The sequence below is a fragment of the Dendrobates tinctorius genome, unplaced genomic scaffold, assembly GCF_039654945.1.
Source record: "Dendrobates tinctorius isolate UK_male_01 unplaced genomic scaffold, ASM3965494v1 ptg000163l, whole genome shotgun sequence".
Classification (NCBI taxonomy): domain Eukaryota; kingdom Metazoa; phylum Chordata; class Amphibia; order Anura; family Dendrobatidae; genus Dendrobates; species Dendrobates tinctorius.
In genome coordinates this window covers 4,865,359-4,889,052 of record NW_027361830.1, presented here as the reverse complement: position 1 = coordinate 4,889,052, position 23,694 = coordinate 4,865,359, and the positions used below count along the sequence as shown (strand labels likewise).

General features: G+C 42.1%; 1 protein-coding gene across 6 annotated transcripts in view; it reads left to right on the top strand.

Annotated features, from left to right (window-relative positions):
- The first annotated feature begins 1,415 nt into the window (after positions 1-1,415).
- Positions 1,416-23,694, top strand: part of GMDS (GDP-mannose 4,6-dehydratase) — a 944,793-nt gene continuing 922,514 nt past the window's right edge. The window contains exons 1-2 of one of the 6 annotated variants that reach the window (XM_073550144.1): positions 1,416-1,433; positions 2,790-2,938. In XM_073550144.1, the coding sequence (XP_073406245.1) occupies positions 2,849-2,938 (90 nt within the window). In that variant the 5' untranslated portion in view covers positions 1,416-1,433; positions 2,790-2,848. Of the gene's footprint in view, positions 1,434-2,259; positions 2,388-2,420; positions 2,939-23,694 lie in introns of those variants that run through there. The other 5 variants (XM_073550143.1, XM_073550146.1, XM_073550145.1 and 2 more) reach the window with 5 other exon arrangements.

Genomic DNA, 23,694 nt, shown 5'->3' with positions numbered 1-23,694 from the left:
CCTGCACAAAATGGGCGGGAGGTGCAGATTGACTGAACGATCACAGCGATCTATGTGCGGGGACCGACAGCATGGGTCCCTGCACCCGTTGCTGTGCCTCTCAGCTGTCACAGATGGCTGTCGGCACTGAACTGTCCACTGCGTGTTTAAATGCATGACGGACACAGTCGTCCAGGTGTGGGAACTGACACCTGGCCATGATGGACTGTAGCCGTCATTAGACGTTAAGGGTTAATGGGATTGCATTCGTCCGATTTCATCGCAAGTAGGAATGAGCCCTATATGTCACACCGGTCCTACTCCTATGATTATGGTGGGAGGTGGCATAGTGTATGGTAGCCAGTCACCTCTAGTCTTCATTCCAGGTACAGCTCGGCGTTGATTTGGTGGTGAAACCAGTGGTGAGGCCATTTCTCTAAAGTTTCAAAGGAACCGTTTTTCAACAAGACAACACCATGCAGACTCTTGCTCGTGCTACTGTGAGCAGCCTGGTTTGCCTAAAAGTTCTATCATGACCTATGGGATCTACAGACTTGTCTCCCATCGAACACATCTTGGATGTCATTTGTTGGCAATTTCAAAGGGAGCTCTAAGTAGGAAATCTTGATATGTGTGCCCAAGAGCATTCAGCATGGCAGAACATGTATTAGGCTGAGGGTGCCAATACTTTTGTCTGACCCATTTTTGGAGTTTTGTGTGAAATGATCAATGTTTTGCTTCTTGCTTCATTCTCTTTTGTGTTTTTTTTCATTTAAGACAAATTAAATGAAGATAATAATACCAAATTATTTGTGTTTGCAATCATTTTCAGGAAGAAACTGAGTATTACCTGACAGAATTGCAGGGGTGTCAATACTTTTGGCCACAACTGTATGTACTATGTACATACAGTTTCTATATGCATATATTATAGAAAAAAATTGAAAAAACAGCACAAAATAGAAAAAGGATTCGGGTGCAGGCCCTCCGGGTACATACCAAACCTCCAAATAGTCCATCAAAAAAGAAAGCAGCACACCATAGTAGTTTTCAATAAATTGCTTTTTTAATAGCCCATATGGCTATGTGCCCATGCAGCAACGTTTCAGTTCAAACGTTGCTGCATATATATATTTCTGTAAACGTGTAAAGCCAATATTATTTATGCCTGTGTACTCAGTGTGTGTCATGAAACATAGAAAAGCACAGTAAAACAAATGTATAAAAATACTCTGTTGTAAAGAAGGAACAGTAAACAGCAAGTGCTAGTAAAAAGATGATAAAAAACAGGGTATATGGTTGATACGTTTTTTGCATCTTTTGTATTTAATTGGTTTCTTGGTTTTGCAAGTTTAGGGAGGTTTTCCACCCCTCCCTTGTAGGCCATGCACATAAAGGCCGTCCTCTGCAGCGTGTCCACGTCGGACATTACCTGTTTGCATCCTGCTCAATAGGTACTATTCACTTGATCAGGTTTTTAAATACATTGGTTAGGACTGCTCTAATATGGGTTACCTTGACGTTTGGTAGAGCGGGATAGTATACATTTTTGCAAAAAAACGTATCAACCAAATACCATTTTGTTATCATCTTTTTACTAGCACTTGCTGTTTACTGTTACTTCTTTACAACAGAGTATTTTTATACGTTTGTTTCTCTGTGCTTTTCTATGTTTGTCTTTTGGTGGTGTGAACACTGTCCTATAGACTTGCTCACTATGGCCTGTTTGTATTTTATTTCAGTGTGTGTCATGTATATCCTTGTGTATTTTTCATCTCCATGTGTTATGTTTCTGTATATGTGTAAGCTCTATAGTATTTAGGTTCTGTAAGTGTATTCTATACATTGTGTCTTGTATTTCAGAGAAACCGTTTAGCCCCCTACATTAAACGAGTGCCCATTAGAGTGGGCCACGTGTGGGTACTTGGGTGCCCACCTGTGAGGGAACACTGCAGACCCCTCACTACTCTGCAGCCACCAAGGGTTTACAGTAGCAATGCTTTCCCCCGCTAAGAGGTGGCCTAAAGAACATGTGGCCATAATCCCTGTAAAGCTGTTCTGCAGCATGTTACACCCTAGAAACAATACTGGGGCATAGCCATGCAGATGGGGGCTATTATGCACAAGACGCATGTGCCATATTCATCTGACAATGTAGCACAGCGCTTCCTTCCTCACACACGCTATCACTGGTCCCCAGTGCCGCCGCTTGTAGAGTTCCCGCCAAAAATCAGACTACGCTCCAGCCAGCTCAAAAGCCGGTGCCACGTGACTTCTCGCTGTCATGTGGTCTTCTGACGTCGGCAGGTCCTTGCCGAGCTGCACCCGGAAGTCACACACCGGCGGAGAATCAGTGTCAGGCTCCCTTCATGTGCTGAGCGGCCCCGGTGACCTGCCTGCAGCCCCCAGTAATGAGCTCCTGACAATGAGTGTGTGTAGGGCTGGGTGCAGCACACCGAATAAAAGCACGTGTGCTGGGTACATGACACGCTCACGCCAGCTGTGACACGTCAGCCCCTGTCCGGCACTGTACAGTGGGTGCTGTCCACATGGCCGGTGCTGCTGACACATGACACCCCATTGCTCTCACTACAGTGACAACACACCACATCTGACAAGCGCCGTGTACAGTGCCGGCAGCTGCAGTGTGTGTGTGCTCCACCCCAGCCACTCAGCGTGTCAGGCGATGATTGCCCATTAGTAGGGCGTTCCCTGACAGCTGACCCAGCCCGTCCACGCTTTCCTTTCACCTGAACGCCCAGGTGTATGAAGAGCTGCCCATCTCACCTGTCACTTCCTTCTCCATTCAGTGACTGGACAGCAGTGAGAGCACAGCCGACTCCTCTCCCAGCAGATCACCACTGACAGAATGGCCACCAACCTAGGAAATGGGGCCCAGCCTCTCTCCAGTAATGGCAAGTCCAGAAAAGTGGCCCTGATCACGGGGATCACAGGCCAGGTAAGATCTCTCCAGTCACGCCTGCTGGCTCTGTGCTTGTGTTACTGCTATATGTTCATCTCCCTATAAAGAAATCACTACGTGATCGCTACAAGACGTTATGGCAGTCATTATGGCAGCACTTTTTGTTTTCTACATGTTAATTGTAACTTTTGTTTAGTATTGGTTATTATTTTCTTGTACGTGGAAAAAATGGTTTTATTTTTCAATTTTGTGATCAGATTTTCATCAGTGTTTTGGTCAGTTTTTACCATGGTCTGTTTTTCTTATAAGCCAAAAAAAAACCTGATAGGTTTCTGAAGCTTCTCCAAACAGTCAGTGAAAACTTACCCCACTCTTTACAGGCTGATCAAGGTCAAACATGTCTTTTCCTTTGGGGTGGATAATAGCACTCTCTCTATTTATCTAATTTTGCCATTTGGGACTTCCGGCCGCTGTCATCGAATCCCATAATGCACCTTGGCAGTGTCACTTGCGCAAGTGACATACGCGTCTCCGCTATTCCCACGCAGGCACAGTAAGAGCCACAACTGCACGCTCTACCCGCGCATGCACGGTATGGTCTCAGCTGCTACTGCACACTCCCAATGCGATGTCATCGGGCCTATTTCTTCTAGTAAAATATAATGGGTACATGTTCTCTATCTATGAAAAATGCAGAACACATGCAAGGACATTTGAATGAGGCCTTAGGGTTTACAAATGATGAAAAATCCTTAACATTACACTACTAACATGGGGTGAGATTTTATCACTTATCTGCACACTTGCATAGATTTCATAGATTTCACTATACTTCAATGTGAAGAGCGATATTTGCGATTTATCCCATAGCGCAATCAGCGGCATAATCCACACAGTTCAGTATGGAATCTGTAGCTTCAGGTTTGGTAAACTAATTTGCTTTTTATTGTCTTATGCAGATGATAACCTGGTGATGTCTTAGGCTGGATTCTTACTTCTGTAATATATGGTCCATGCTAAGCTGTAATACTTCCTAGTAATTTGAGGCAGATGGTACCTGTACAGTTACTGTGGACTATATATTATGGACATGTGAAGGTTAGATTACATGGGGCAGTTGGCTTCATGCAACCGCTTATCTTACTCCATGTTCAGTTGGCTGTACTAAAACTTGGACCAATCTTGCAGCAAGGTATGTTCTTTGAAACGCTTTGGTGTTCCTCTTGTCTGCAGCTGCTGCTTTCTATGTTTTCCTGTGTAAGAAGCAGCCGCTAGAGATTAGAATATACTTGCACCCAGACGGTGTGAGTGCTGCTGGGCTTTTTTAGTGTCAGTGTGCCTTGGATTGGAGTCTGCCCTTGCTCTAGGCAAGTGAGTGCCGTCAGTAAGGAGAAATGCTCAAAAAGCAATTTGAGGGGGAGTAGAGGTTCACCAAGCATAAAAACGCTTTACTACTTTACTAATCAGCCGCTAAACCACTGGAATCTATACTAATGGGATTTTTACAGGTATTGGGTCCGCAATTCAGCTGTATAAGTACTTTAATTTGTATTTTAGTGGGGGCAAACTTAGTTTCAAAAGCAAGCACACCAAAATTGTACATGTGACGTTGTCCGTATGGGGAAACTATGATCCAGGCATGGATCTTATGGAAGACCTTTGTGTGTACGTAGGTATGTATCCCCTTCCTAATTTTCTATTTTACATGTTTGTCACACTTAAATGTTAAGATCACCAAACAAACTTAAATGAGACAATAACACGCGTAAACATGCAGTTTTTAAATAAAGGTCTTTATTTACAAGGCCATTTATAAAAGTTATCCCCCTCCTCAAATAAAATGTGGTTTATCACATCTTTTGAAAGCTGTGTTAAAATTCCCTAGCCATACACAGGCCTGATTACTGACACACCTGTCATCAATCAAGAAATCACTTAACTAGGACCTGCCTGACAAAGTGAAGTAAACTAAAAGCTAGACATCATGCTGCAGTCCAAAGAAATTCTTGAACAAATGAGAAACAAAGTGTCAGTTTGGAAAAGGTTATAAAGCCATTTCTAAAACTTTGGGACTACACCAAACCACAGTGAGAGCCATGATCCACAAATGATGAAAATATAGAACAGTGGTGAACCTTCCCAGGACTGGCTAACTGACCAAAACTACCCCAAGAGCGCAGCGACAACTCGTCCAAAAAGTCACAAGACCCCACAACATAAAAGAAATGCAGGCCTCAGTTAAGGTCAGTGTTCATGACTCCACCATAAGGCTCGGGTCAGACTTGCAAGAAACTCGGATGAGTCTCACATGTCAATACCCGGCACTGCCGCCTGCACTCGGAACGGAGCGTTCAGCTGCATGTATTTCTAGGCAGCTGAACACTGACCCGAGTGCCGGCGGCAGTGCCAGGTATTGACGTGTGAGATTCGTTTAAGTTTCTCGCAAGTCTGACCCTGGCCTAAGAAAGAGACTGTGCAAAAATGGCCTGCATGGCACAGATCCAAGATGAAAATCACTGCTGAGCAATAAGTGCATAAAACTCTGTGGACTGACTGGACAAAAGTTGAGCTTTTTAGAATGTTTATGTCCTATTACATCTGGCGTAGAAGTAACACAGCATTTTAGAAAAGGAACATCATATCAACAATAAAATATAGTGGTGGTGAACTGGGGCTGGTTTGCTTTTTCATGACCTGGAAGACTTAGGCCTCTTTCACACATCAGGTTTTCGCCTTCAGGCGCGATCCGGCGCTTTTGACAGAAACCGGATCCGGCGAAATGCAATGCCGGATCCGGTTTCCCCCCCATTGACTTGCATTTGCGCCGGATCGCGCCGGATGGCCATGCGTTTCATCCGGTTTTCGCCGGATCCGGCAATGTGTCCGGATCCGGCGTCTGGAAAAAACGTCTACTGTAACGTTTTTTGTCTCCGGCGAAAAAGCCGGACACGCCGGATCCGGCGCGTCCGGCTTTTTCACACAATGGAAGCCTATGAGCGCCGCAATGCGCCGGATCCGGCGAAAGCCGGATCCGGTTTTTTTGGTCTGAGCATGCTCAGTAGCCACAAGGGTCAATTTTAAAAACCGGATCCGGCGTAATCCGTCGAAAAACGGATGAACCGGATGAGACGGATCCGGTTTTGTCTGTCAAGAAAAAGACGGATCCGGCAGAAAACCGGATACGTCACATCCGGTTTTACAAAACATTTGCCGGATCCGGCGTTCCGGATCGCGCCTGACGCCGAAAACCTGATGTGTGAAAGTAGCCTTAGGCTGTGTGCACACGCTGCGGATTTTGCTGCGGTTCCGCAGCGGTTTTGGCCGCTGCGGACCCGCAGCAGTTTTTGCTGCGGTGTACAGTACCATGATTCCCTATGGGAATCAAAAACCGCAGTGCAGACGGTGCGGAATTTTCCACGCGGATTATCTGCGGTTTTCAATCCGCAGAAAGAATTGACATGTCAATTCTTTCTGCGGATTCTCCTGCGGTTTGCCATCTCCTCCATTGAGGAGATGAAAAACCGCAGGGCAAAACCGCAGAGCAATCCGCAGGTAAAACCGCAGGTCTTTTGACCTGCGGATTTATCCGCACATAATCCGCAGCGTGTGCACACAGCCTAACTGTGGTAAATGGAACTATGAATTCTTCAGTCTACCAAAGAATTCTGAAGCACACTTGGGTTCTGTTGCAGGACAATGATCCAAAACACAAAGTTCACCTCTGAATGGCTTAAGAAAAACAAAATTAAGGCTTTAAAGTAGCCTAGGCAAAGTCCTGACCTTTAATCTGATTGAGATGCTGTGGTATAACCTTAAAATGGCGGCTTATGTTCAGAAACCCTTCAATGTGGCTGAATTACAACAATTTTTCAAAGATGAGCAGGCTACAATTCCTCCAGAGCGTTGTTAAGAAAACTCACTGCCAGTTATTGCAAATGCTTGATTGCAGTTGTTGCGCTAAGGGTAGCCCAACCAGTTATTAGGTTTAGGGGGCAATAACTTTTTCACACAGGGCCCTGTAGCTTTGAATTTCATTTTCCCTTAATAATAAAGACCTTCACTTAAAAATTGTATTTTGTGTTTGGTGATCTGAAACCTGAGTGTCACAAACATGCAAAAGAATAGGAAATCAGGAAGGGGGCAAACACTTTTTCACACAACTGTGTATATTTTAGCTTATCTGTGGGTTTTCACAGACCACATATCCATTATAATGTAAGGACGTCTTTGGATGGCTTCCCCCCCCCCCCCCGGCCTTACTTGAAAATCGTACTCCTGATGACACTAGGAATGTCTTGCTTACCTGAAAAATCCCTAATGCCTGAATATCACTTAAAACAGTAACTCTGAAGTATAAAGTACGTTTTCAGGATTTTCCCATAGACTTTAACCCCTTACCTACAATGGACGTAATATTCCGTCCATGTGACCCGGGACCTAATTACCATGGACGGAATATTACGTCCCAGCGATCAGCGGCGCCCACGTGGTGAGCGCTGCTGATCGTGGCCGGGTGTCAGCTGATTATCACAGCTGACACCCGGCACAATGTGTCAGGGCCGGTCACGGACCGCCCCCGACACGTTAACCCCTTGTACACCGCGATCAAACGCGATCGCGGTGTACTGGGGGTTAAAGGGAAGCATCGGCAGGGAGGGGGCTCCCTCCTTGCTTCCCTGAGCCCCCCACGGCAGTGCAATGTGCAGCGCTGCTGCGGGGGTCTCTTTCCCTACAGGCCCCCGGATCCAAGATGGCGACGGGGGCCTGTAGGGAACTGGCTTCCTCACTGCCTGCAAAGCGCAGGCATGAGGAAGTCTGCAGAACTGCCTGTGACAGATTGCTGATCTGTCACAGTGATCTGTGATGTGACAGATCAGCGATGTCCCACCTGGGACAAGGTAATTAAGTTTAAAAAAAAAAGTGTTAAAAATAATTTTAAAAAAATCACTGAATAAATTAGTAAAAAAAAAAAATAATCCCCAATAAATACATTTTTTCAAAATAAAATAAAAAAAAAGATAAGTACACATATTTGGTATCGCCGCGTCCGTAGCGATCCGCCCTATAAAACTGTCCCATTAGCGAACCCCTTAAAAAATAAAAATAAAAAACAAAGCAAAAAATAATGATTTATCATACCACCGAACAAAAAGTGCAATAATGCGCGATCAAAAAGACACATATAAATATCCATGGTACCGCTGAAAACGTCATCTTGTCCCGCAAAAAACGAGCCGCCATACAGCGTCATCCGCAAAAAAATAAGTTATAGCTCGCAGAATAAAGCGATGCAAAAATTTTTTATATAAAATTGTTTTCATTGCATAAAACCGACAAAACATAAAAAAAGACCTAAATGAGGTATTGCTGTAACCGTACTGACCCGAAGAATAAAACCGCTTTATCAATTTTACCGCACGCGGAACGGTGTAAACGCACCCCCCAAAAGAAATTAATGAAACGCTGGTTTTTGTTCATTCTGTGTCCCAAAAATCGGAATAAAAGGCGAACAAAAAATGTCACGTGCCCGAAAATGATACCAATAAAAACATCAACTCATCCCACAAAGAATAAGACCTCACATGACTCGGTGGGTCAAAATACGGAAAAATTATAGCTCTCAATATGTGGTGATGCAAAAACTATTTTTACAATAAAAAGCGTCTTTTAGCGTGTGACAGCCGCCAAACATAAAAACCGCCATAAATAGTAAATCAAACTCCCCGTTATCACCCCCTTAGTTAGGGAAAAATAATAAAACTAAAAGAAAATGTATTTATTTCCATTTTCCCGTTAGGGCTAGGGTTAGGGGTGTGTTGGGGTTAGGGTTGGAGTTATAATTGGGGGGGGGGTTTCCACTGCTTGGGCACATCAGGTGCTCTCCAAAGGCAACATGGCGTCTGATCTCAATTCCAGCCAATTCTGTGTTGAAAAAGTCAAATGGTGCTCCTTCCCTTCCAAGCTCTGCCATGCGCCCAAACAGTGTTTTACCCCCACATATAGGGTATCAGCCTACTCAGGACGAATTACAAAACAACTTTTGGGGTCCAATTTCTCCTGTCACCCTTAGGAAAATAAAAATTTGGGGGCAAAAATATCATTTTTGCGGAAAAAAATGATTTTTTTATTTTCACATGCAGGCATTATAACCTTCTGTGAAGCACTTGGGGGTTCAAAGTGCTCACCACACATCTAGATAAGTTCCTTGGGGGGTCTAGTTTCCAAAATGGGGTCACTTGTGGGGAGTTTCAATAGTTTAGGTACATCAGGGGCTCTCCAAAAGCAACATGACACCCGCAGACCATTCCATCAAAGTCTGCATTCCAAAACATCACTACTTCCCTTCCGAGCCCCGACGTGTCCCCCATACAGTAGTTTTCTCCCACATATGGGGTGTCAGCGTACTCAGGACAAATTGGACAACAACTTTTGGGGTCCAATTTCTCCTGTTACCCTTGGGAAAATAAAAAAAAAAAATGGGGACTAAAAGATGTTTGTGGAAAAAATACGATTTTTTTTATTTTCACGCCCGGGCGTTATAAACTTCTGTGAAGCACTGGGGGGTTCAAAGTGCTCACCACACATCTAGATAAGTTCCTTGGGGGGTCTAGTTTACAAAGTGGTGTCATTTGTTGGGGGTTTCTACTGTTTTGGTACATCGGGGGCTTTGCAAACGCGACATGGTGTCCGATCTCAATTCCAGCCAAAAACGTCAAATGGTGCTGCTTCCCTTCCGAGCTCTGCCATGCGCCCAAATAGTGGTTTACCCCAACATGTGGGGTATCAGCGCACTCATGATAAATTGCACAATATCTTTTAGGGTCCTGTTACTCTTGGAAAAATAAGAATTGAGGGTGAAAACATTTTTGTGGAAAAAATATGATTTTTTTTAATTGTACGGCTGTATGTTATAAACTTCTGTGAAGCCCTTGGGGGTTCAAAGTTCTCACCACACATCTAGATAAGTTCCCTAGGGGGTCTAGTTTCCAAAATGGGGTCACTTGGTGGGGTTTCCACTGTTTAGGTACATCAGGGGCTCTCCAAATGCGACATGGCGTCCGATCTGAGTTCCAGCCAATTTTGCATTGAAAAAGTCAAACGGCGCTCCTTCCCTTCTGAGCTCTGCCTTGCACCGAAACAGTGGTTCCCCCCCACATATCAGGTATCGGCGTACTCGGGACAAATTGCACAATAACTTTTGCAGTCCAATTTCTCCTGTTACCCTTGGTAAAATAAAGAAAATTGAACCTGAATTATTTTTTTTCTGGGTTTTTCTGAAAAAAAGTTAAATGTTCATATTTTTTTTTTTTTTATATTCAAAAAATTCCTGTGACGCACCTGAAGGGTTAATAAACTTCTTGAATGTGGTTTTGAGCACCTTAAGGGGTACAGTTTTTAGAATGGTGTCACTTTTGGGTATTTTCTATCATATAGACCCCTCAAAGTGGCTTCAAATGTGATGTGGTCGCTAAAAATAAAATGGTGTTGCCTAAATGAGAAATCGCTGGTCAATTTTTAACCCTTATAACTTCCTAACAAAAAAAAAATTTTGGTTCCAAAATTGTGCTGATGTAAAGTAAACATGTGGGAAATGTTATTTAAGTTTTTTGTGTGCCGTATCGCTGTGATTTAAGGGCATAAAAATTCAAAGTTGGAAAATTGAGACATTTTCAAAATTTTTGCCAAATTTCCATTTTTTTTCACAAATAAACACAAGTTATTTGAATGAAATTTTACCACTAATATGAAGTACAATATGTCACGAGAAAACAATGTCAGAATCACCGGGATCCATGGAAGCGTTTCAGAGTTATGACCTCATAAAGGGACAGTGTTCAGAATTGTAAAAATTGGCCCGGGAGTTAACGTGCAAGCCACCCTTGGTAGTGAAGGGGTTAAAGAAACTCTCGCATCAAAGTTTTCATCCTCGTATACCATCATATTATATAGCACTGTGTACTTACAATTCCTCTTTTTTCTTCTACCCAGCTCATTCTTCTGTTTTTTCAATGGGTCTGATATCACTTGATTAAAAACTAACTGAATCCTTCTAAGCTCTATGTAGAGACAAGAGGCCAATTTTCCCTGCATGAGTCATCACTAGAACGACAATCCTACATCACTGAAAAGTCCCTGGCAGGGGGAGAAGCGATGAAGCTGGGTCAGGAGTTATTAATCGCGTGATGTCATAGACGTAATGGAAAAGAGAAAAATCGACTAGGTAAAGGGTAAAATGAGCAATTGTAAGTACACAGCGCTATATAATTTTAATACGGTATATGAAGAGGATAAAAACTTAAATGGTGGTGCTTTAATGACAGTCTGATCTGCAAAAGTGATTAGAAAAAGACCTGCTGACTTGAGCCATAAATCCTTTCAAAAATTGATGTACAATATTTATGAATCTATGAAAATCTACGTGCTATCCAAGAAAACGCACAGCACTAGCACACGTCACATGGATAATGTGTGAACGTAGCCTGAAAGCTAGAAAAGAGACTAGAAACAACTACTTTTGTATTGGAGACAAATGATGTCTCCGAACAACCCCTTTTGAAGGCAGATGAAAAACAGATTTACAAAGAATGTATTGTGTTCCATCCGTTTTACACGCATCCTCCTAACCTATGGTGTGGTCTTTGTTCCTAATGGCTAATAAACTGTGTTTTTCCTCTGAAATGCTGCAGCGATACAAAATCGGACATGCATAGCTGGGATCATACAGCCAGTGCCTGATACTTGCTGCCCAATCCATATCAGGTTCACTTTAAATGTTTGACCAAATATAGCAGGCAAATGTCTGCTTTGATGATTTTGTCTGGTTGACGAATGAGGTTATAAATATCAAAATGGCCCTTGGCAGGAAACTATTCCCCACCCCGGTTTGTTCACATGTAGCAGACTGCCTGTGGAATTTCACGCAGTTTTCCCAATTTCCCCTATTCATTGCAACAGGTGGAATCTGTGATGAATTCTACATTTGACATGCTGCTCAAAAAAAAGAAAAATCTGCTGCAAATTCAACTGTGACCTCAAGCTAATGGTTCCCCTGCTAGTAACTTTTTGCCAGATAGGACATTTTTACGGTATCTGCATGCAATAGTTGTGTGGTGTGTGTTTTTTTTTTTTTTTTTTTTTTTTTTTTTTTTTTTTCCCCCCCCTTTGCCCATGTGTATTCTTCCTGAAAGTGTTAACAAGCAAGGGCATTATAAGAGATGACCTTCAGAAAATAATAAATGACAACCAGCACGGATTCATGAAAGATAAGTAGTGTCTAACCAACATATTGGGTGCCTATGAGGAAAGTGTAAATCTGGATGTTGGTAATGCGGCTGATGTGATTTACCTGGTCTTTGCAAAGGCATTTGATACTGAAGCTACACGTGCAAGAACTGGGGGAAACTATATGCAGATGGTAAGGAATTGGCTAAAAGTCAAGAAACAAAGTCGTCATAAACAGTACGTTCTCTAAATGGGATGTAGTCAGCAGTGGGGTACCGCACGGATCTGTGCTAGGACCAATTTTTCTTAATCTCTTTATAAATGACCTTGTGGATGGAATTGAGAGTAAAGTGTCAGTCTTTGCTGTCGACACCAAACTATGTAGGAAATTAATATCTGACCTTGCCAATACAATAGTGCGTAACAATATGGCTAAGATGTCTGAATGGGCAAACAAGATTTAAAGGAAATCTATCACCACATTTGACCTAATGTAAACTATTAATATTGGCGTATGGGTTAGACTGCTGAAAAAGTGATACCTGTATACCTCAAATCAGATGCATTGTTGTGGATAAATCCTCTCATCACTTTATATAAATGAGTTCTTCCAGGTTCTGTGAAGGATGGTGCCTGGAAGATCACTCTGCCTCCAGAGCTTATTTTCTATACAATGAGTGATGTGTAATGGCCCCTCTCTGATTTCCTGACCTCATTGCAGAGCTGTATGTGATTATACCTGATACATCTACAGGTTCCTCTCAGCTTCCTTCTCAGTCAGAGAGGGTTGTAATAACTACAGCAGAGTTCGGCGAGAAGCAAACAGTGTGTTTGCAGGAAGACAAATGCCATTTCTCTTGTTCTGTGTAAGCTACTTGTCTTACTGGTAACTCCCCTTCATGTAAAATAATCTCTGGAGGCAGTTATCTTCCGGGCACCATCCTCCCCAGAACCTGAAAGGAGGGCTGCCACTAGGAATTTCGGGGCCCCATACTGGCAAAATTTTCGTGGGCCCCCTTGAAATTCCGCCCAGGCTTCACCCTAGCCCTGCCTCCACCCCTCGAACTGTCCACAGTCCCACTATCTCTTGGGAAAAACTCCACTTTTCACCAATCGCACATTAACAGTTCCAATCACCAGATCACACACATAGCAGCTCTTGTTTTAAGACTTTTTTTTTTTTTAAGCTGCCACTACGACAAGGTAGACTTTTGGCTGAGCTCTACTCTATCCTATTAATCATTTGTTAAAATATCTAATACAATTTAGGTATATTTTAATTTCTTCAATTTTTAAAATGACCAATAATATCACATACAAGGAACAAATACCAGACACCATATTACCACCACATAGTGACCTATAATCCCACATACAAGGGACAAATTCCATCACACCTTGGCCAGACCACGTATTACCACCACATGATGACCGAATAATATCACATACAAGGAAAATAAGTGCCACACCATTGCCGGACAACATATTACCACCACATAGACTGAATACTACAAGACAAATCATTTAAAAAAAAAAAAAAAAAAAATCCCACAATACTAATATCAGAAGTGCCATTATACACAGGAGACCTGTACTTAGTATGCAGTGTCTGTGTACAGGTAATAGTGATCACTGGTGACATTGTACACAGGACCGCTGTATACAGTGTATAGTGTCATGTATAGATAATGCACTGACTCACCAATGACGTATCTAGGTGAAGTCCTTAATCTTCGTTTTTCATCTTTCATCCAGCACAGACCGCCGTCACTACTTCCAGCCAGGGCTCATCTCTGCAGGAAATAAGTTATCACCGCTTGCAGAACAGATTACTTAATTTTTTTCCAAATTCTAAACTACACCAGATGAAGAAAAAAGGCAACAGTGTCGCTCTGCACAGTAACAGGACCACCCCCCATTTTAAAACAGTATCCTCAAAATATAATTACATCACTACAGTAATATCCCTTAATTAGCCCTATCTCCCATCCTGCCCCCCCCCCCCCGTGTCTCATTCCTGCCTAAAGCCTTATGTTCTCCTATTCTGCCCCCATGTGATGTCCCATCCTGCCCCGTATGATCTCCCCATCCAGTCTCATGATTGTGCCCCATCTGTCTCCATCGTATCGATCCTGCCCCCGTGTGTCTCCATCCTGCCAGGGAAATATATTGCCGCTTTCAATAAAAAAATAAACAACTTCTTACCTGGTCGCGCTCCTGCTGCGAATATGGTATCATACCAGAGAACACGAGCTGCACACAATCAAGACAGCTGCTGCTGTGTGAGCTGAAGGACCTGTGGTGACATCGTCATGTGATCAGGGGGCGGAGCTAATGGTGAAGGTCTATGAAAATGATGACACATAAATCAAAACACCGTGAGCACAACTATAAGGTGGTGCTAAAGTTAGTTTCACAAACCATATGGATAATGGATATAAACCTAACACTCAACTTAAGTGTAATCGAAAGGAGATTTATTGTAGTACAAAGGAAAACGTTTCAGTCAATAATGACCTTTTTCAGTTACGTATTTGTACTAGATTTCTTGTAATTAACCTTGGCTGATGAGCTTAAATTGAGACTCGCGGCGGATCCCGCGTCTGGAGGCACATATGCCTGATCATACTTCAAATTAAGCTCATCGGCCAAGCTTGAGGACAGTGTCCCAATCCTTAGCACCTCCAGTCATTTAATAGGTGTATATCATATTACAAGAAATCTACTACAAATACGTAACTGAAGGTCCTCTATTGACCAAAACGTCTTCCTCTGTACTACAATAGATCTCCTTTCGGTTACACTTAAGTTGAGAGCTAGATTTATATCTATTAAGTGTAACCGAAAGGAGATTTATTGTAGTACAGAGGAAAACGTTTTTGTCAATAGAGGACCTTCAGTTACGTATTTGTAGTAGATTTCTTGTAATATGATATACACCTATTAAATGACTGGAGGTGCTAAGGATTGGGACACTGTCCTCAAGCTTGGCCGATGAGCTTAATTTGAAGTATGATTGGGCATATGTGCCTCCAGACGCGGGATCCACCGCGAGTCTCAATTTAAGCTCATCAGCCAAGGTTAATTACAAGAAATCTAGTACAAATACGTAACTGAAAAAGGTCATTATTGACTGAAACGTTTTCCATTGTACTACAATAAATCTCCTTTCGGTTACACTTAGGTTGAGAGCTAGATTTATATCTATTATGTGATAATGATGTCACCACAGGTCCTTCAGCTCTTCCACTTCGTGTAGCTCTCTGATGTCGGCCGCTGTGCTGATGTGTGCGCTGCAGGCCCGTCTTCAGCGCACAGCACTTGGGGCCTGATGACTAGAAGCACAGGAGTGGGGCTGCTCACCAGGCCCCATTCAGCAGTAAGGGCAGTAATTCCCTGATGGTGGCCCTGCCTGGAAGAGCTAATTTACATGTTCATACATCATCATTTATGACTAACAAGGCATCTGATAAGAGGCATACAGGGATTACTTTTTTCGGTAGTCTATAACCTGATTGCCCATATTAATAGTTTAGATATATCAAATGTGGTAATGCACCTAGGACTGAGTAATCCTCTTGCTGCATATACATTAAATGGAAGTATAATCGGAAATACTGAACAGGAGAGAGATTTGGGTATTCTGGTTACCAGTAAGCTGAGCAGCAGTACTGTCAAGCAGCAGCTGCAAAAGCAAACAAGATTTTAGGATATATATAAAAAGAGAATCCTGTGATCCCAATGCATTGTTACCCCCTCCCTTATAAATCACTTGTAAGGCCACATCTAGAATGGCATCCAGTGATGGCCTCCACATTTTAACCCCTTAACCCCCAAGGGTGGTTTGCACGTTCATGACCAGGCCAATTTTTACAATTCTGACCACTGTCCCTTTATGAGGTAATAACTCTGAAACGCTTCCATGGATCCTGGGGATTCTGACATTGTTTTCTCATGACATATTGTACTTCATGCTAGTGGTAAAATTTCATTCACATAACTTGCATTTATTTGTGAAAAAAACGGAAATTTGGCGCAAATATTGAAAATTTCGCCATTTTCCAACTTTGAATTTTTATGCCCTTAAATCACAGAGATACGGCACACAAACATAATTAACATTTCCCACATGTTTACTTTACATCAGCACAATTTTGGAACCAAAATTTTTTTTTTTTTTGTTAGGAAGTTATAAGGGTTAAAAGTTGACCAGCGATTTCTCATTTTTGCAACCCCATTTTATTTTTACGGACCACATCACATTTGAAGCCACTTTGAGGGGTCTATATGATAGAAAATACCCAAAAGAGACACCATTCTAAAAACTGCACCCCTTAAGGTGCTCAAAACCACATCCAAGAAGTTTATTAACCCTTCAGGTGCTTCACAGGAATTTTTTGAATATTTAAAAAAAAAGAACATTTAACTTTTTTTTTTTTTTTTCACAAAATAATACTTCAGGTTCATTTTTTTTTTTTTTTTTTTTTTTTTTATTCTACCAAAGGTAACAGGAGAAATTGGACTGCAAAAGTTATTGTGCAGTTTGTCCTGAGAACGCTGATACCTGATATGATGGGGGGGGAACCACTGTTTCGGCGCATGGCAGAGCTCAGAAGGGAAGGAGCGCCGTCTGACTTTTTCAATGCAAAATTGGCTGAAATTCAGATCGGACGCCATGTCACGTTTGGAGAGCCCCTGATGTACCTAAACAGTGGAAACCCCCCACAAGTGACCCCATTTTAGAAACTAGACCCCTCACGGAACTTATCTAGATGTGTGGTGAGCACTTTGAACCCCCAAGGGCTTCACAGAAGTTTATAACGCCCAGGCGTGAAAATAAAAAAATCATTTTTTTTCCACAAAAATATTTTTGCCCCAAATTTTTTTTTTTATTTTCCTAAGGGCAGCAGGAGAAATTGGACCCCAAAAGTTGTTTTGCAATTTGTCCTGAATAGGCTGATACCCTATATATGTGGGGGTAAAACACTGTTTGGGCGCATGGCAGAGCTTGGAAGGGAAGGAGCACCATTTTGACTTTTTCAACGCAAAATTGGCTAGAGTTGAGATCAGATGCCATGTTGCATTTGGAGAGCACCTGATGTGCCCAAACAGTGGAAACCCCCCCCCCCCCCCCTTCATTCTAACTCCAACCCTAACCCCAACACACCCCTAACCCTAATCTCAGCCCTAGCCCTAATGGGAAAATGGAAATACATTTTCTTTTAATTTTATTATTTTTCCCTAACTAAGGGGGTGATAACGGGGGGTTTGATTTTACTATTTATAGCTGGTTTTAATTTTTGGCAGCTGTCGCACGCTAAGACGCTTTTTATAGTAAAAATAGTTTTTGCATCACCACATATTGAGAGCTATAATTTTTCCATATTTTGACGCAGAGTCATGTGAGGTTTTATTTTTTGCAGGACGAGTTGGCGTTTTTAATAGTATCATTTTCGGGCACGTGACATCTTTTGATCGCGTTTTATTCGGATTTTTGGGACGCAGAATGAGCAAAAAACCGGCGCTTCATGAATTTCTTTTGGGGGGTGCGTTTACACCGTTCCGCCTGCGGTGAAATTGATAAAGCGCTTTTATTCTTCGGGTCAGTACGGTTACAGCGATACCTCATTTTTTATGTTTTGGCGCTTTTATGGAATGAAAACTCTTATATATAAAAAAAGAAAAAATATTTTTGCATCGCTTTATTCTGCGAGCTATAACTTTTTATTTGCTGATGCTGTATGGCGGCTCGTTTTTTGCGGGACAAGATGACGTTTTCAGCGGTACCATGGATATTTATATACGTCTTTTGGATCGCGCGTTATTGCACTTTTTGTTCGGTATGATAAATCATTATTTTTTTGCCAAGTTTATTTATTATTTTTTAAGGGGTTCGCTAAACGGGTTAACTAATGGGACAGTTTTATAGGGTGGGTCGTTACGGATGCGGAGATACCAAATGTGTACTTTTATTTTTTTGTTTTTATTTCCAAAAAATGAATTTATTAGGGATTTTTTTTTTTATTTTTACACTTTCTTTTTTTTCCAACTTTATTACATTGTCCCAGGTGGGACATCACTGTCCTGTGACAGATCGCTGATCTGTCACATCACAGATCACTGTGACAGATCAGCGATTTGTCACAGGCAATGCACAAGGCTTCCTCCTTTCCTGCACTTAGCAGGCATGAGGAAGCCAGCTCCCTGCAGGCCCCCGAAGGTCCCCGTTACCATCTTGGATTTGGGGACCTGCAGGGATGGATCCCACTGCAGCAGCGCTGCACATTGCGCTGCTGTGGGGGGCTCAGGGAAGCACGGAGGGAGCCCCCTCCCTGCTGATGCTTCCTGTTAACCCCCGGTACACCGCAATCGTGTTTGATTGTGGTGTGCAAGGGGTTAACGTGGCGGTCCGTGACCGCCCCTGACACATTGTTTCGGCTGTGATAATCAGCTGACACCCGGCTGCGATCATCAGCGGCGCTCACCACGTAGGTGCCGCTGATCGCTGTGACGTACTATCCCGTCCCTGGGAATTAAGTCCCAGGGCACATGGATAGGATAGTACGTCACATGACAGAAAGGGGTTAAAAAGGATATTCAGAAGTTAGTTAGTTCAAAGGCGGTCATCTAGATTACAAGGGATGGAAGCCCTCTCGTGAGGAGAGTTTCTAAAATTTGGCCTTGTGTAGCTTTGAAAAGACGTCTGAGAAGATCTCGTGTGTATAAATACATGTGTGGTCAATGCAGAGTGCTTAAAGGGAACCTGTCAGCTCGTTTTTCCACAATAAGCTGCGGCCACTGCCTTTCGGGGCTTACCTAAAGCATTACAGAATGCTGTAGATAAGCCCCCAATCTTAAAAAAAAAAAAAAAAAAAAAAAAAAAAAAAAAAAACTAGGTTAAATAAAAACAACCAGCACACAGGCAAAAGATGCTTACCTGCCCAGGCCACAGAACAAATGCACTAACAAGGTGCAGTGGACCCAATGAGATGGCACAGGTGCAAAAATACATTGAGGCAGCCAGCCTACAATTAGGAAATGGCCGCTTGGTATAATAATGCACAAAAATTAGAATCTGTGTGTGGCAATGTTCACACAAAATGCAAAGCATCTGGCTGAACCTATTAATGACGCCCATACTCTTAGATCAGCATACTTTGTGAACACTGGTCACAGTTTACAGAGTTCTGTGGCCTGGGCAGGTAAGCATATTTTTCCTGTGTGCTGGTTGGTTTTTGTCTAACTTAGTCTTTTTTGGTGTTTTTCTTGTTAGAGTAGGGACTTGCAAAAGTGGGGACCTTTGACGTAGGTTACGAGCTTACGTATTGTGGCCATAATATAAACTAGTACCTCACATATATTGGTATGTGTTTCTTGCACTTTATATCTTTTCAGGGTGCAGTTGGGCCCAGATGGCTCTGTTCACACAGTATTCACTTTTGTTAGCACTGGCTGGCCCGCCTGAACTAAGAGTATGAACATAGGTTCAGCCAGATGCCTTGCATTTTCTGTGTGAACGTTGCCACATACAGATTATATTTTCTCTGCATTATTATAATCAAGCGGCCATTTCCTGACTGTATGCTGGCTGCCTCAGCAGTTGTTTTTTGCACCTGTGCCATCTTATTGGGTCTGCTGCACCTTATTAGTGCATTTGTTCTGTGGCCTGGGCAGGTAAGCATTTTTTGCTTGTGTACTGGTTGTTTTAACCCCCCGATCTAACCTGAAAGAGAAGGAAAAACAAGCTTTATTATACTCACCCGGGGGCGGTCCGGTCCGATGGGTGTCGCAGGTCTGGTGCCTCCCATCTTCTAGCGATGATGTCCTCCTTGCTTCGTGTTGCGGCTCCTGCGCAGGCGTACTGATCTGCCATATTACTGGCAGAGCAAAGTACTGCAGTGCGCTGGCACTGGGAAAGGTTAGATGGGTCCAGCGCCTGCGCACTGCAGTACTTTGCTCTGCCAGTAACAGGGCAGATCAGTACACCTGTGCAGGAGCTGCAACACGAAGCAAGGAGGACATCATCGCTAGAAGATGGGAGGCATCGGACCAGACCGCCCCCAGGTGAGTATAATAAAACTTGTTTTTCTTCTCTTTCAGGTTAGATCGGGGGCTTATCTATAGCATTACAGAATGCTGTAGATAAGCCCCGAAAGGCAGTGGCCGCAGCTTATTATAGAAAAACAAGCTGACAGGTTCCCTTTAAGTGCTTATCCAAATAGCTATAGCATTTACCCAATAGCTGGATCGGTAATCCAGATACCTGGAGTGCTCCTGATAATCAGCTGATCGGCACCGCAGCTGCATGTGTCTCGGCTTTGTGATAGTCACAACACATGCATGGAGAGCCCAACAAACAGGGCTGGATGATTTCCTTAGTACACAGAACACTGTGGGTTATAGATAATTTAGTAATGAATTCTTTATCACTGGTGGAGAGAGGTTGAACTCGATGGACCTAGGTATTTTTTTCAATCAGATGTAACCATGCACTGCAATATAAAGATGACTTGCTGTACATATGCTTAATTTTTTTTTTTTTTTTATAGAAAATGAACATCTTATCTTTTAGTTAGTTTTCTTTTTTGGGGTACCCCTATGCACCTCTGTGTCCTGTCCGTTCCTCTGATGCCTCTTTGCAGTCTTCCAACTTTTGCTTGATGTTTTTGTGGTAATTTAGAATTGATCTGCCTCCTGCTAGGGTGTGTGTGTGTGGGGCTCTTCACATCTATGCCCACTTTGCTCTATGCTGCCTTGCTGCTTCCATCTCAAAGAGGCTGTAAGCCATTGCCAGCTGCAGAACCTCCTCTTCATTGTCGCTGTTCAGCAGGAAGGGGATGCTCTCTGCATGTTGTGTGGAGGTTACATGGTCTGATTACTGGAAGGAGTTAACTCCCTTTTGCTTATGTCAAGCGCAAGAGCAAGTTCATCTTCTACCCCATTCACCAGGATGGACTTCAGTTGCCTGTCTTCATCTTTCTACTATCCTTCTGGTTATCTTTCTATTGTTAGTGCTGCTCGTTTATCGACATCTAAAGGACAACGTGTAGACATGCTCTTTATCGTCTTACGCAGCCTATGCCTTCGCCATTCATTTGTTTTGGTGGCATAAAGGAGACTTAAATTGGTATTCTCATCTCAAAGATCCTATCCCAGTATGTAGTGGCTATAATATGATCAAATAGCTCCAAATAAAAATATAGTATAGTTTTTTTTGGTTCACGCTTTCCTTATGTGCAGGCATTACAGGACCTTAGGTGTCCATGGTTACAACCACTAGCAGCTAGCTGTCACTTTAGCAGTGGACGTATCTATGGATACCTAAGGTCTTGCAGTGACTGTACACGTGGAAAGACATGGCAAATAAAAAAAAAAAACAAAAGCCAAACTAAACTACAGTTCTAATTGGAGGTATTTGCTAATATTACACATACTACATATTGGGATAGGATCTTGGAGATGCGTGCCCCTTTAAGCCTTTTTTTAGGCAGGTGTTTTTTGTTATCGCTGATCAATGTTTATCTCGTATAATCCTTCAATTTGTCAAAAAAATTAGCTGGCTTCTATAACTTTTTTTTTTTTTTTTTATTGTTCAAGGAAAGTGTGTGTTCTTCTTTCGTCTTAAAGGTGAAGGTTTACGTTACTTAAGATAGAAACCAAGTGAATTTGCATTTACAATGTAGTTCCTAGAATTTTCTTCTTTTTATTTCTTGACATAGTAACCAGATGAATAAAAAACAAATCTGAACTGAGAAAAGTAAGTTAATGTGTATGCACAATGTAAGTGCATATTAACACATGACCATTAACCAGAGAAAACAAAAAGCAAAAAACACAAATATCCTGAACTAAAAATAAAAAATATACTGCAAATAATGCATAAAGGTAATACTAATAATAAGGGTATTTAGTAAACATAATTATGATCAAAATAATGTACAAGCCATCCCGCCACGTCACGGCAACCCTTGTGGGACAGTCCCTACTCTAGTATTTAAAACCTTTTCACTTGCCAAGTGGCGTGAATGTGAATAAGGGTCGAGCGGCTGAACCACTTGTAACAGCTTAGGCCAGACTGGATGGCTTTCCCAGCTCAGAAAGAGGGCGGTCACACCCATATATGCACTGAATGCACAATGAAATGAATAAAAAACAAATCTGAACTGAGAAAAGTAAGTTAATGTGTATGCACAATGTGTATGCATAAAGGTAATACTAATAATAAGGGTATTTAGTAAACATAACTTTTAATTATGTTTACTAAATACCCTTATTAGTATTACCTTTATGCATTATTTGCAGTATATTTATTTTTAGTTCAGGATATTTGTGTTTTTTGCTTTTTGTTTTCTCATAGTAACCAGATGACCTCATTGTAGTGACTCAATCAAGGGATGGGCGCGCGGGGGATAACTTGGATTATGTTTCAACAATCAAATTTTAGCAAATCTTTCTCTATTCTACGAAAACGTACAATGTGTTAATAGGAACTGGTTCTGCTACTAATTTCCTTTTGAAAGGCTAGTCTGTGGTTTTTTTTGTTTTTTTTTTTTCCCCATTTTTAAAACAGGCACGACAAAATGTTCGAAGTATTGTTGCTTAACCCCTTCCTGCCGCAGCCACTTTTCACCTTCCTGACCCAGCTAAATTTGATATGTCACTTTTGAAGTAATTGTGGAATGCTTCTAACATATCCCAGTGATTCTGAGACACACTTTTCATCACACACTATACTTGATGCTAATGGAAACTTAGTCCATTATGTTTTGCGTTTATAAAAATGGCACTTGACAAATTTTGAAAAATTAGCTTTTTATTGTGATTTTTAAAATGGTCATTAACTATTGTGTGGTATGAGTTAAAGGGAACCTGTCATGTAATTTTTAGCATGTAAACTGTCCCCAGTGCGTTTAGTGATGTCATGTGCATCATTAACACGTTTTTCATTAAAAATGGCTCTAATCAGGTCCCAAAAATTATTTATATACGGTAGCTAGATCATACATGCGCATTTATTCGTAGGGGTGTGCTTACTTATCGTTCAGTCAAGGGAATCGATGCTCATGCAATTTTTTTTTAAACCAAAGATTTTTATTATATTCAAATGTCGTTATAATTACATTCAAGCAAAGCTTTCAAATCATCTCCATTGCATATAGAAGAATACACGACATTCAATTTCCTCCCCGTCATAAAAAGAAAAGTGAACCTAACCCGACCCCCCCCCCCCCCCCCTTCCCAACTGCAATACAGACTTTCTCAATGTGATTGTCTCCACTGTAACCACATGGCCCAGAGTTTTTCAAAGTGAGCTTCCGTATGTCGCCTTCTATAAATTCTCTCCTCCAATCGGATTATGTTATTCACATGGATAACAAACTCCCCAGTCGTTGGGGGTTCAGCATCGATCCATTTTTGAGCTATCAGCTTATGGGAAATATATAAGAGTTTTGCTATGATGGACTTATAGGCATTCCCCCACCGACACCTCCTCCACATACCCCAACACACGTGTTACTGGGTCCCTTCCTATATCACATCGGTATATCTTCTCAACAAGCCCTATAACC